Source organism: Bidens hawaiensis, unplaced genomic scaffold (assembly GCF_021521415.1).
Source record: "Bidens hawaiensis isolate Kalapana, Puna unplaced genomic scaffold, B.hawaiensis_p1.1 tig00024820_1, whole genome shotgun sequence".
In the NCBI taxonomy this organism is placed as follows: Eukaryota; Viridiplantae; Streptophyta; class Magnoliopsida; order Asterales; family Asteraceae; genus Bidens; species Bidens hawaiensis.
The window spans coordinates 162,011-175,608 of record NW_027493931.1 but is presented as its reverse complement, the minus strand read 5'-3'; the positions used below and the strand labels follow the sequence as shown (position 1 = coordinate 175,608).

General features: G+C 35.2%; 2 protein-coding genes across 3 annotated transcripts; both read right to left on the bottom strand.

The window, feature by feature from the left end:
- Nucleotides 1–102: 102 nt before the first annotated feature.
- LOC143570079 (nuclear pore complex protein NUP88-like) lies at nucleotides 103–4,300 on the bottom strand. Its single transcript, XM_077055825.1, has 9 exons — nucleotides 3,923–4,300; nucleotides 1,937–2,088; nucleotides 1,722–1,844; nucleotides 1,501–1,645; nucleotides 1,361–1,422; nucleotides 1,064–1,280; nucleotides 900–995; nucleotides 555–804; nucleotides 103–472 (listed from the first exon to the last, which is right to left on the bottom strand). Exons 1-9 carry the CDS (start codon nucleotides 4,298–4,300, stop codon nucleotides 198–200), a joined length of 1,698 nt encoding a protein of 565 aa, XP_076911940.1. The 3' UTR covers nucleotides 103–197.
- Nucleotides 4,301–9,450: 5,150 nt separating this feature from the next.
- Nucleotides 9,451–12,374, bottom strand: LOC143570069 (uncharacterized). Of its 2 annotated transcripts, XR_013141855.1 has the most exons (4): nucleotides 12,003–12,374; nucleotides 11,547–11,800; nucleotides 10,378–10,539; nucleotides 9,451–9,482 (listed from the first exon to the last, which is right to left on the bottom strand). XR_013141855.1 is itself a non-coding variant. In XM_077055819.1 (3 exons), the coding sequence occupies exons 1-3, from the start codon at nucleotides 12,298–12,300 to the stop codon at nucleotides 10,459–10,461; spliced, it is 633 nt and encodes a 210-aa protein (XP_076911934.1). In that variant the 5' UTR covers nucleotides 12,301–12,374; the 3' UTR covers nucleotides 10,363–10,458. The 2 variants fall into 2 exon arrangements, 1 of the variants encoding a protein (XP_076911934.1); XM_077055819.1 differs by lacking the exon at nucleotides 9,451–9,482 and having other exon boundaries at nucleotides 10,363–10,539.
- Between the last annotated feature and the right edge of the window lie 1,224 nt (nucleotides 12,375–13,598).

Below are 13,598 nucleotides of genomic sequence, written 5' to 3'. Positions count from 1 at the left end.
GTGTAAACTAATTGAAGTGATATTTGAGTAATTTATAAGCACATTAAATATTCTATAACATGAAAATAATACTACTATTTTCTTGAACTCAAAATCAAAAATGCCAACACAAAAGTTATTCAGCATTTCACAATCTTTCAAAGCTAGTAATAACATAATTCTTGATTTCGAACGAAGTTGTAACATGTTACCTTTCCTCAACTTGTGCTTTCGCGGTTTCTCAAAGCCGAATCCACAAGTTTGACTTTTTTGGTGTTCTCGCTGTTGACCAAAGAAAGCTTTTCGATAGCGGATTTGAGGTGGGAGATCTCATCATCTTCAGCATTTCCCTTCCTCCTCCCTGCAAGTGCAATCTGCCTTCTTTGATTCGGTCTTTTGGTTTGCGGAGAAAAAGAAGAGTATCTTTTTATTCGACCGTTTATAGCTTCTATGGTCGTGTGCAACGCGTCTAATTCTAATCCTCTAAATCTGTCTGCATAAAACAAACAAAACCATCTTCAAAATGGGATGGCTTGGTCAAACAAGATGAAAGATAATAGTTGAAGACAACTTACCAAGCTCCATCTTGAACTCCCGCTCTGCTTTCGACAATGGCTTCTTGTGGATTCCTGGTAGGTTTCTCAGGTTTATCAACCGTTCTTCCAACATACCATGAGTCTCAATTGCACGATCTAATCGGTTTTCCAACTTTTCTTGTTTCTCTTCGACTTTTGCTAGCTTTTGTTGTGCCTCACGTAACCGAGCATGTTGTTCGTCAATGATTTTCTTTAGTTGAGGTCCATGGTGTTTGAGCTCAAAGTAAACCTAAGAAACCACATAAAGCATCAAGATTTTCAAACTCCAAAATATATATATATATATATATATATATATATATATATATATATATATTTGCTTACTGCCTTGTAAAGAAAACTGACAGCTCGGCCCTCACACTCGGTAACTTTGAATTCAGAATCTTCTTCATTTCCATGGTACACTTTATGCAAAGGTCCCTATAATTTTATAAAAACTGTTTTAAGGATTGTTTTAAATAATACTAAAAGTAGTTAAAAAGAGATACCTGCAATGGAACTGATGCGTCAAACAGAGCATAAGGATGGGACTTTAGTGCAGGTTGAACCCCGCCTTCTGCTGCTTGTTTAGCCAGTTCAGGAAATGTGGCTTCTAACCAAGAAATTGCCAGAGTTTCATTACTAGAGGCTTTTGAGCTACCAGAATTTAGTCCAAATGTTTGAGCATCATTATATATCTCCAATACAGATTCCCATTTGTACATGCTGTAACAACATAAATAAATGAGATCATAGCATCATACCATATTGCTTAAAAGGAAACATATATAAGTTTGCAACTTTACCTCCCAAAAGGAACAACTGGACATAAGATGTACACTGCACCATCACTAAACAAAACAAAAACCTGCAGAATCAAATATTACAAGTAGTTGAGCAATCGATATAGCAAAAGCATGTAAAAAACAATTAAAAGTCAACATACGCTAAATCGATCCCACAAATGATCCCCACCAAAAGAGAAGTCAACAGGGCATATTGATGAGGCATTCCTTGATCGACCACGTGAAACTGGCTGTAAATAATATTCTTGCTCTGGTTGCTCAATAGCTGAGGACAAATCATAAAGCCTACAAAATGCGAGATACAGTCATAAACTACAACTAAATAAAACAACCAATGAGAAATGAAAACTCAATTGCAGACCTGAAAACTGAATCAGAAGATAGAATTCCAAGATGAGTATCACTATAAGGGTGCCATGAAACTTTCAAAGTCCGTATTGCATTGTTCGTGTTGAGGTAGAGATTCGAGCCAACATAGATCGTCCTGCAAATTAGTAAAATGAAAGTGTTTTCGAAAGAGATGTAGTAATACAACAGAAAAAAATTAAGACCCAAAAGTTATATTTATTTAATTACCTGCATATAACAGAACTATCTTTTGATGAAGAACGCCCATACAGATACATAACACATAATCCATTTGATCCTTCTAAGAGCAATGCTGATCCGTGTCTGTTGATTGTAATTCTATCTACCGTGAAATTAAGCTCCACGTCAGGTCGCAATACCTATAGTGTACAAAACACATTCGCAGGTTATTCATAGGGCTGTAAACGATCCAAACTGAACCGAACAATGCCTTGTTCGCGTTCGTCCATTAAGTATTTATCAGACAAGCAACTGTTCACAAACACCTAACCTACCGAAATTTATATTTTCGTATTCGTTCATATATGAACTTGTCCGTGAACGGTTCACAAACACAAACAATGCTTTATCTTATTTGGTTAACCGAGAATGGTCAATGTCAACGGTTCAGTCAGTTACCAAGTTTGTGTTGGTGTTTTTTTTAGCATTCATACTCATAAGTTAATTCACATATAAAGTATAATCACATAATACTCATGTATACACTTATTTAATTGTTAATAATTTTGCTTAAATCTATATGATGATATTACAAACTTTTAATGAACAAACATAAGCAAACAAACATTAACGAACGTAAATCAACACGTTATCAAATGTTCACGAGCACAATTGAACGAACTTGGCCTCTGTTTGTGTTTATTCAATTAGTTAACCGAACGACATTCCTTGTTCAAGTTTATTAAACGAACATGTTTATTAAACGAAAGAGCATAAACGAACTTCCTACCGAACAGTTCGCTAAAGTCTAGGGATGTGCACAGTTCAGTTCGGTTATTAGCCTAGCAAAACCAAAGTTATCGGTTAATCTATATATTAACCAACTGATTTTCAGCTAAATGAATCGATTTATTCCGTTAGTTTGTCGGTTTTCGGTTCGGTGAACTCCGGTTAATAACCAAAACCAAACTTGAGCTAAAACTTTTGCTTAAAGTTACATGAAATGGAGGTATAAATACAAGAAACAGGGATATAAAAGCTAAAGATATATGAAAACATGAGTTGCTCGGTTCGGTTTATTTTTATTAACCAAGGGGGGGTTAGGTTCAAATAAGAAGTTTGATTTTCCTAAAAAGGCTAGGAAGGGGGGTATTTTAGTCTAATACTTTAATATCAAAACCCACTTACTTTAATCTCAAAACCCACTTAAATTAATTTCAAAAACCCACTTACATAAATCCCAATTACATCTTCACTCATCTCTTACAACCACCATCACTCCACCGCCCACCGCCACCACCTCGCCGAAAAAGTCCGAAAAAACACAATGAAAAAAACACAATGGAAAAATACACTATGAAAAAAAAACACAATGATAAAAACACAATTGTATGACACAATGTAAATAACACAATGGAAAAAACACAATGAAAAAAAAACACAATGAAAAATACTATTGTATAACACAATTTTGTAAAACACAATTCGGTAAAACACAATTTGTAAAAAACCCACTAATTTTTTTAATTTTTATATTACAATATGGTACTCATATAAAAGATAAAAAGACACTCGTTATTATGGTGTATTTGTTTTTCAATAAAAACGTCGTAAAAAAAAGTTATGGACTGTTTTAAAATGATGGGAGAATTTGGCATGTGCGTTGCATGTGGAGAGAGAAAGTGAACAAATGTGTTATTCCTTTTATGCAACTTACCTTGTGTTCACACTTGATTTCCCCTAAACTAATCTCAACCCTCCATAGTCAAAATTAATGGACAAGATTATTTCTTATCATTCCTACAAAAAATATACTTTATATTATAACATAATCCTAACCAAGGGTACAATAAAAACTGATAACCGATTTATGTTAATTCAGTTTTCGGTTAATTTCGGTTTGGTTATTGCTCACTCGTAGGCTCAAACATAGTTCAACGGGCAACTACAGCAAAACCCTAATTATTAACATTTTAACCATATAATTTCAAATACTGACTGCATTTGCAATTAAAACAAGTTATAACTTCAAACCTTTGAAGGCGAAGTGGCGAGAATAAAGCTCGGGTCCGGTTCGCCAAACCGAAGCGAAAGCCGATGGAGAGACTGCGTGTTGACATTCCAGTAGTATAAGCGAGAGGCTCCGTCCCACGCCATAAGATTCCGCTTCCTCTGAATAATACTATTATTATTATTATTATTATTATTATTATTATTTGAAGATGAATTGGAGGTGGAGAAAACGGGGTGGTTTTGAAGAGGAAGCCAATCCACGTCATCGGTTGCCGGAGTAGACGGTGACGGTGATTGTGACTGTGACTGTGACTGTGACGGTGGTGTTGGTGTTAGGGTTAGGGCTTTGTTGGTGTTGGTGTTTGTGGTAGGTTCCGGTAACTCAAAATTGAATCTCATTGTTTGTAAAACGACGACGTACAGTTTGAATCGCCGAACGGTGGGTGAGTGTGTGACTCGTTTGGTAGCCGAGTGTATTTGACTCCATACAGGGCTCGGCTGGTGTCTCGTGATAAGTGCACGAAATTTTGCTTCGAAGTATTCTGAGGGCCTCTTCGTTCGTTTAATTTTGTTTTGTTTATCACTTATCTTTATTTTGTGTATTTGAGATTGTTACAATAAGTAAATGACTATGTGTTTTGTTTGTTCGTGTTACAATTATCGTCGTTCTCTTGTTTTATACGAGGTTCATTTTTAGTACTCGTCTTAGGCGTTTGAATTCTCGAAGATGGCCATGGACCCACCATAGATGAGAAAGACCTATAGCCCAATCTAAACCCCTTCATAAAACGCTTGATGAAAGCCGAGTAATTTTAAATAAAATGTAAATAATTAAAAAATAAATGCCTTTTGTGGGACATTTGAAGAAACTTCGTTAGTATAAGTTACCTCCTTGTTATTCATTTTGAATAATCGACAGTTTTGACACATCTCAATATATATTAGAAGATGCGATGGGCCTTGAGCCCATCTCTATAAACCAGCCCATCTTCAATAGTAAATTACTAGTAATTCAACTCATTCTTAAGCCCGATTATATTACTACTCAGTTGCAAATCTTTAGCCCACACTCAAAACAACTAGCATACCCAAATGGCCTAATCCATTATCCTCAGTATAACACGTACCACACAAAAGAAACAAAAACAAGTTAACCAACAACTAGAGAAGCACATATATAGCATAAGTTTGATATTAAATTGAAAACAGACATATGTTTCAACAGAGAACTTATAGAGTTTTGTTAATTTGTTTATTGGATCCATCTTCATATGTCCGTGAAGCTAAAAAGTTCAATTATTTTGTTTAGGATCCATCTTCAAATGTCGTACACGTCCATTTTTCTAGCCATAAAAATCGTGACCATAAATTCACATGACCCGTCGATGCCCTACTAAAGTTGAAACTTTTGCTGAGCAGGTGTTTTAGAGAGGTTAAATAGCATAAGTTGTTATGGTAGGACCGTAGGAAACCTGGGGAAGTGTAAGCAAAATCGAAACTTGGGAGATTTGCTAAACGGGATAAGATGTTTATCACTACACCACTCCTAAAGGTTAATCGTCACATCTTTTTAACGCTATGCATGTTCCCCGCTACTAATAATCTGATTAGAGACCACTCAAGATTACCTAAAAAAAAGTTGCACAAGTTGGTTATGCCACTCTGGTTCCTAATCATGTTCCAAACACATCCACTTAATGCTGATGTGGTTTTGTTTGTTTTATTATAAGAACCTAATTATGGTAGTAGGTATGTATCTCTCATTGGAAGATCTTTATCTCATCCAACCATCCATCAACTGTTTAATAAAAATATGTTTTATAAGCAACTTTATGTTGTAATCCAGATAGACTTGCTTCATAAAGTTTATATCTTTACACAATTGGACCATTATTCCCTTTATGAAAGCCAGTATATGTGCAAGTTTTTGGCTCAACTTTGTCGATAATTTTTTTATTTGTGCGTTTATGTGTCGTGTGGTTTCTTGTTTATATAAACAGCAAAGCAAATCCGATGCTTTTGAGGATTATATTGGTGTTGTTTTTGTCATTGGCTCATTGTGATGTAAGATATCATCTGAGTTGTTTTTTTAAGATATCCATCAAGTTAGATGTTTCCTGTCATGTGCGGATATGCTAAACATATACGATGGCAGACCTGCGTTGGAGAGATGGTGTGCAGCCGTGTAGGCGCACTCTTGAATTTCTTTCTTTAATAGTATATATACGATTTAATACTGACCACCTCACCAATCATGAAATTTTTGAACCGCCCTCATGGAGCATAATTGTATAATTGAGACGATTAATTTGTATAAATCGAGTATATTTTAAAAAGTTAGCTTGGATAATTTAAACCACTTTAAACAATTAATATGGACTTGACCATCTTCCACTCGCACGAATCAATTGTAGATAGCTTCCAAGTCCTCAAATCAACCATTCGGATATTATAAATTGTGAATTTTATTCTTGTTATTATGTCTAATGCAAATGGTAGATAGTCGCTTAAATATTAATTTTATTGTGTATGTTCCTACTTAAAAATATAAAAGATTTTGGGTATAATGAAGAAACACCAGTCGAACCCCGACAGATTACGAGTAACCTGAGGGTTAGATAGATGTTTCCCACGAGGGGTTAATTCCGGCAAGATGGTTCTTCCGATAACCTGCAAAACAGACACCGTGAGCTCGTCACTAAGAAAGGGGGGGGTTCCTCCTTGTGACCACCCTCCGGCGTGAGAATCAGTCTATATTACTCTTTGAATGTAAAAGTATATTAAGAATACTAGAGCAGTTATCAGGTAAATTATACAAGATATTAGATGATGAAATGATAATACCATTTGATGTCTTTTATAGCCGAAGGTGGGTTTCCAAGGAAGTTTAGCCGGCCTAGTACTCTGCCAACTGTGGCCTACACGCGTGCTCTGCTGGTAATTGGTGGATAGGCAGCGGCTGATAGTGACCAGGCGTGCTGTTTACTTTTCCTTTTCCACCAACTACAGGCTAGGCACGTGGTATGGCAGGAGTTGGTGAGCAGGCGGCGGCTATTGGTCACAGTGCTGTGGCGTGTTGTCTGCCATGCTGCTGTCAGTGAGCTGTCGTATCCTTGGTCAGATCTTTTGTCCATACCTCGTCAGGTATCACACAAAAGATCCTTCATTATTATACGGACTGGCTCATTTAGGCGGGAGTTTTCCCCCTCCCGCCTTTATGCGGGAGTTTTCCCCCTCCCGCCTTTATGCGGGAATGTTCCCGACTTTGCTCATTCCTTCTTCAGGTGACTACTGAATTATTACGAGTTTGAGCCTTATGCGTGTAGCCATGCTGCGCGGGTGGCCAGTCCCTAATGGCGGGTATCCGCACCTGCGGGAACAGGCGGATACTTGGAAACCATAGGGAGGTATTTCCTGCGGGACCAGCTTGCGTACCGCATGTGAGGTCGTCACAACTCTGAGCGTGGTGGGTCCTGCGGGTTTGGTAGGTCGCGGCGCAGACGTCCCTATGGTGAAGTCTGCGGGTTCAACTGCGCAGACGTCCGTTTAAGGAGTCTTGCGTGTTCAACTGCGCAGACGTCTCCTTTTAAGGGAGTCTTGCGGGTCCTAACCACCTCTGCTGGGACCTACCTCTTCAACCCGTGTCAATTTTTTTATGACCCCTTCTCATGTTTGTTTTGTTTGTATCTATTCGAAACTTATGCAAAGTTTGAAAATATCTAAATTAAAAATCAATGACCTCACCAAAGATGGAAATTGGAAATGAATGGAAAACAAATCAAATCGAACAATATTCCACTAAACATCAAAACATACCAGAAACAAAACTTCAAAATAAGTATTAATTAAAAAAATAATAATAATAAACATGAGTGCTTTAATATTTACGTTTTTGTCAATTAGTAATTACTATTACTATTATTAGGCACGTATACCTTCTAAATTCTAATTATTGTCTTTTCTAACCAACTTTCAAAGATATTCTACCAATAGTTGGGTAGTTTGGTTGAATAATATACGAAACAACATATCATAGTTTTTAAATAAATATTTTTTACTTTAAAAAGTTAAAACAATTTTAAAACATGAATTGTTGGGTGCAAAGTTATGTCCCATATTGTATTTATATATTATGTAAAGAATTGATGCTCCCTTATAAATTTCTTTTCCCTTTTATGTTGTATAACCGAGTAGGCGAATAAGTCTCGATCTATGAATTTACAGTGGGTCGTTTGATACAAACCATGCATAAATGTGGTTCTCTACTTAAACTTAAAATTGATTTTCTATCAAACGTGTAATATGTTGTGCACACAACAATTTTCTTTAAATATAAAAATTGGTATGATGGATACCAAGGACGATTGGATTTGGCTTTGATGACCCGTGGAGAAAGTATACGGTGGCATCTATGAAAAAAAACCCTTGTTTAGCGTGTACAGTCCAGCAGGCTTCTTTGTTATGTCTTGGAACAATTGGGTGCCAAAAAAAGTCAGCATCTTTGTGTGGAAGGTAAGGAAGGAGGACTGGCTTGTGACAAAAGAGGCGCTATGGTTCTGATCCATAATGGTAAGTTCGGTTGAATGTGGTATGTGTGTGGAAGGTCGTAAAACCTCCAGCCATCTTCTCATCCCGTGCCCCTTGACCATGTAGGTTTGGAACACGATTATATGCGGTGTCATAATCCTCCGATTTTTGTCTTTTTAGTTAAAGATATTCTCTTGATTCATACATCAACGCATCTTAAAATAAAAAAAGTTTTGCACGAACACATTTTGACAGCTTTTTGATACATTTGGAAGACAAGAAACGAAAATACTTTTTCCGTATGCTTTACACGGTTACCTAAACGGTGTAGAAGATCAAGTCGTTGACATTTCTTTGGATTAAAAATAGGTAATCTTTTAAGCTTTTATCTTATAAAAATTAGTGTAACTTCTCGTTTTAGTTGTGTTGTGTTGTGCCGTGCCCCAGCGTCTTGTAAGGCTTGTGCCGTCTAAATAAAAGTTGCCGTTCGGAAAAAAATAATAAAATAAAAATCGGAATGTGTGTTGGTACCCACAACAAGATTGTTGTTTTAATGTTTTAAGGCCTACTCTTGTATCCATCCAGCTATTATTCCATCTTGTTCAGAATCTTTTTGGAAGATGGTTATACAATATTTCTGCCTCTCCGGGCCGGCCGGTCTGCTTTATGCTCTGTCCACAATAATATTCATTCATGTGGGACTTGTAACCATGTTCATTTAAAAAAAATAACCTCCATAGAACATGCTTACAAAACACTTTCTTCTAGATGTTTATAAAGCATATACATCTTGATATAAGATCATACCATGTTATTAATTTTCGTACCGACAAAAATGTGTGTAAACATTTCATTCTCTGATAAAACCAAAAAAAATCTATACATGTTTTTTTTCGTGGGAGACAGATCTCAAACGCGATACTTATCCCCACTTGTATAAGACCGAAACACAACTCATAGTTTACATATGTGATATGTACCCAAACTTATATATTATCTTGGTCATTTATCTCTTCATCTTTGGCCATCAAGTTACGGTTCTCCTTCGGTTAACCTGCGTAAAGAACATTACCGAACAAAGATTAGATTCACCGTTCACGTTCTTGATTATGCACCTACCATGTATTATTAAACTAATGCAAGATGAGGTTAGATTACATTAAAAACTAAACCTAACTGAAATCTTGGACAAAAGTGACTATATTCCACGTTGGCATGAACAAGTTGCCAAAGAGCACATGGTGATGACTGAATAGGTTCAATTACAGGACAGATTGATGGGAAAAAGTAGTCTTTTTTAGATACCAAGCAATCTGTCTGGGAAAATGGGTTGGCATGAGCCTTGTTAAATGTTTATTATTTATACACCAATGGCCCACAAAATGGGAAAATTTAAACTATAAAAATCGTGCTTTGATGAGTTGTACATTACAAATTAGCAAATGCAATTTGACAATTGGGAAAAATGACCAAAATGTGCATTTACATGTCGGATTAAACAAAATTTCTGCTTCACCAGTTTTTTTTTTTTAAAATGTTTACTCCAAATTTAGTCGACCTGCTTACTTAATAATCATTACTCGATAAGATCTTCAACCAATAAGCTAAAATTAAAAACCCTCAGCAAAAGTAAAAAAAAAATCCCCGTCTAAAGACGAAAAAATCTCATCGGAAACAAAAAAAAAATCTTGTAGCAAGACAAAGAGAATCTCGTTGAAACGCTTAAAAATCCCATTGGTTAAACGTTTTTTTCTCAAAAATCTGGGAGTCTCAATGGCGTGACCTGGTTGGTTGAAAATTCTAGTCAGGTAGTGATTATTAAGTATACGGGTCAACTAGATTTAGCATGGACATTCTAGGAAACCTTAAATGAACAAAATGTTTGTTTTCAAGAGTCAAATGGACATTTTGAACATTTTTCCTAACATAATTTTTAAAGATTATGTTACCTGAAACTTGGATGTGGAATCTTGGCTGGCCATTGAAAAGATATTGAATATGGGATGTGAATAGTTACTAAGGTTGCATATTTAGTTTTGCAATTTTACTTTCACTCTTTCATCTTGAAGAATCTTTGAGTACCTTGGAAACCCATTCTTGAATGTCGATACCTGAAATAAAAAAAATACATAATCTTGTTAAATAAAGATAACCCTTTATTCCAATTAATAAAAAGATCAAATCTTTAATTATCTTGCTAGAGTTATACCAAAAGGGTTTGGTTGAATCTCAACTTGTACTTCAAAGGAATTTTGTTAAACATAGAGTCCCTTTAGCTTGTTTTAAAGTTATGCCAATCGGCCCAATCGAATATGGATCATATAACGCTTTCGGTTCACTCGGTAGATGTTATTCTAAAGTGGCTTACACTTTAGTTTCCATTACATTTTCTATACATTACTCAATAAATTCGTTTAAACGAATATTATTACGTACAAATTGTGATATTTTGGGAAGACCGAATTCAGCTTCGTATGTCGATGTCAGAAAAACTCCACAATTATAGATATTTTTTGAAGTAAAAGAAAATCAAACCGCGTGTAAAGTGTATTTTTCTCGAAGAGTCAAATCAATTTACTACCCTACAAAATGGACATTCTTTCTTCTAGTAGTTGGCATGTAACATGTCATGGTCCCTCATTAATAAGTTGTACATTAATAATATAACTCTAGCTTGCCAAAAGCCCTATGTAACGCCTTTCAATTAATTTGACTACTTTTGGTTAAATGTAAATATATAATTAACACTTTTAATTAATAAATGTACAAAAATATTAATATAGCATTTATACAACCACCTAAAATTCTTCTCCACCGTTGAAATAGTCAACAAAGGCAAATCACGAAAAAAACGTTTCACGTCTTTTGTAACGGCCCCACTTTTTCAGTTATGTACAACTTGTGAGAGATGGCTTACAAGTAGCTTATGCATAATGTACAACTTTTTAATCCATAGTGAATTATTTAGGAATTAAATAAAGCATAAATGGACTCAAGGTAGGGTTATTGTAGGTTTAATGGGTAAGAATCTTTATTCAAAAATATATTTTTTTAAAACGGCAACTATATTATAAAAATTATCAGCTAAATAGGACGATACATCAAAACAAATACTTACCGCTTCAACGTTGATTTTGTATACGAGAAGCTTCCGTCGTTCTCTACAACTAGTCCGGTACGCCACTAAGACGTGTCCGACTGCCAACGATATAGAGCATACAAACAAAGCCACTTGCACCGAGGTAAACTCGCGGCCGAACACATACGACGCCTTGATCGATACGAACAACAACGACACCACCGAACTTACTGTCGTAATTCCTAAGTATGGTCCCCTTGATAACCCCGGACCATCACATAGTCCGTATACACCTACGTTAACATAAATTGTCAAATCGTTAATTAATTAGAGAAATATTTATTTTATACGATAAAAAGGTATAAAGTAAAAACCCTTTCAGGTGAGCTAGCCTGGTAGGGTCACATGGCCGGGAGGTCCCATGTTTAAACATGAAGCCTCCTGGCTGCATCCAGGCTAATCACTTAGACCGGGTTTTTTAAATTGATTACTCACAAAGAATGATGGCTGATCGGATAATGGAAATTATCGGGATATCGATCAGCGAATACCGAAAATCGTAGTTGATCAAATGAGAATTAAGGGGTTGAATAAACGAAAACGCCTTTGGGGAGTCGGATAAAGGCGGTGAGAGCGAAGCGGACAACAGAGCTGTGGGAAGCAAAGCGTCTGCGACTGCGAACAATATCGGGGCCGAAAAGAACATGAAGGAAATGATCATAGTTACTAAAAAGAACAAGGTTTTGAATCCTCGTAAAGCCTTCTTACTTCTTTCATCTTTCAAAAACCCCATGATGTTTTTGAAGGTATGCAAGTAATAATAATAATAATAATAATGATGATGTTGGTGATGATAATAATATTAGAGACAAGAGAAGAAGCAAGAACAAATGTTTGAGTTGGGAAATAAAGGGGGTCACATAGGGGAGAAGAGAGGGGCACTTTCTCTCTCAATCAATTTTTTTTTTTTTTATATTGTTTGTAAACCGTATGAAATGTGTGTGGGGTCGGGTGGGTTGTGTTAAAAGAGGCATGAGATAAACGGAAATTACCTGATTAAGGGTCTTAAGTGTTATTTATATGCATTATTTGGTTTTCTAGATACAATGATTTGTCAACTGTGTAAATATGTTATTGAGTTACAAGATTTTTAAGTTTTATAATATTGCTTGTAAAACAAGGTTAAGCGCTAAGAATATGAGAACAAATTATATATGGAGAAATAGATGTTTGTATTAATGAAATTTTTATTAATTTGGTATATATAGAAGAAAATATGTTAATCTATTTTAATTGTTGATAAGTTAGTTCGATAATATTAATATTTATTACATGTATAGAAGAACAAATGATTTGGTGAAATTTATGTTATGTAATAGAAAATAGAGTGCATAAATTAAAGAGAAAATTTAATCTATTTTAGTTATTAATAAGCATAGTAATGTCAATACCAATGTTTATGACAAATAGTGTGATATAAAACTTTATAAATAATGATTAATGGTTTTCATTACTTCACTATTATTTGTTAATTCTTTATCGTCATCAGATTTTGTTTGGATGTTGATCATCTTCCTTCATTCTTTAGTCATTTTTGTTCTGGACTTCTGGTATAGGAAGGCATAGTAGACACATACTGATTAATTAATTTTTACTTTTATCTAGAAGTGATTATTATATCAATCATGAAAATAAACTTAATTTTTTACCACAAATGTAGAACTTAATAATGTTTCTATATCATTTACCTTTTATTATAATGTTTTTTATCTAACATAATGGGTTAGGTTCAAATAAAAAGTTTGATTTTCCTAAGAAGGCTAGGAAGGAGGGTATTTTTGTCTTAACACTTTATATCAAAACTCACTTACATTCATTTCAAAAACACGTCGAAGTTATTTTAGACATACTACAACTTGATTCTGTTGTTTTTCCTGCCCGTATACCTACTAAATTTATGTCGAATCGCTGCCGCAACGTCCGTTTTTAAATTTGTTTTAAATACGTTAGTTTGAGGAATTACTTTTTGGTATAATTTTGGTACCGTAAAGAGCGCACCCGATACCAACCAAATTCACGCCAACTTACAAA

What these genes read in the sequence shown, in the direction of transcription:
- LOC143570079 (XM_077055825.1), bottom strand. Translation starts at nt 4,300, where the DNA reads ATGAGATTCAATTTTGAGTTACCGGAACCTACCACAAACACCAACACC. An exon ending in GATAGTTCTGTTATATGCAG is followed by an intron (nt 1,845 to 1,936) that starts GTAATTAAATAA and finishes ACTAATTTGCAG; the next exon opens with GACGATCTATGTTGGCTCGA. An exon ending in TCTTCTGATTCAGTTTTCAG is followed by an intron (nt 1,646 to 1,721) that starts GTCTGCAATTGA and finishes CGCATTTTGTAG; the next exon opens with GCTTTATGATTTGTCCTCAG.
- LOC143570069 (XM_077055819.1), bottom strand. Translation starts at nt 12,300, where the DNA reads ATGGGGTTTTTGAAAGATGAAAGAAGTAAGAAGGCTTTACGAGGATTC. An exon ending in CCGATCAGCCATCATTCTTT is followed by an intron (nt 11,801 to 12,002) that starts GTGAGTAATCAA and finishes ATGTTAACGTAG; the next exon opens with GTGTATACGGACTATGTGAT. An exon ending in ACAAAATCAACGTTGAAGCG is followed by an intron (nt 10,540 to 11,546) that starts GTAAGTATTTGT and finishes TTTTTATTTCAG; the next exon opens with GTATCGACATTCAAGAATGG.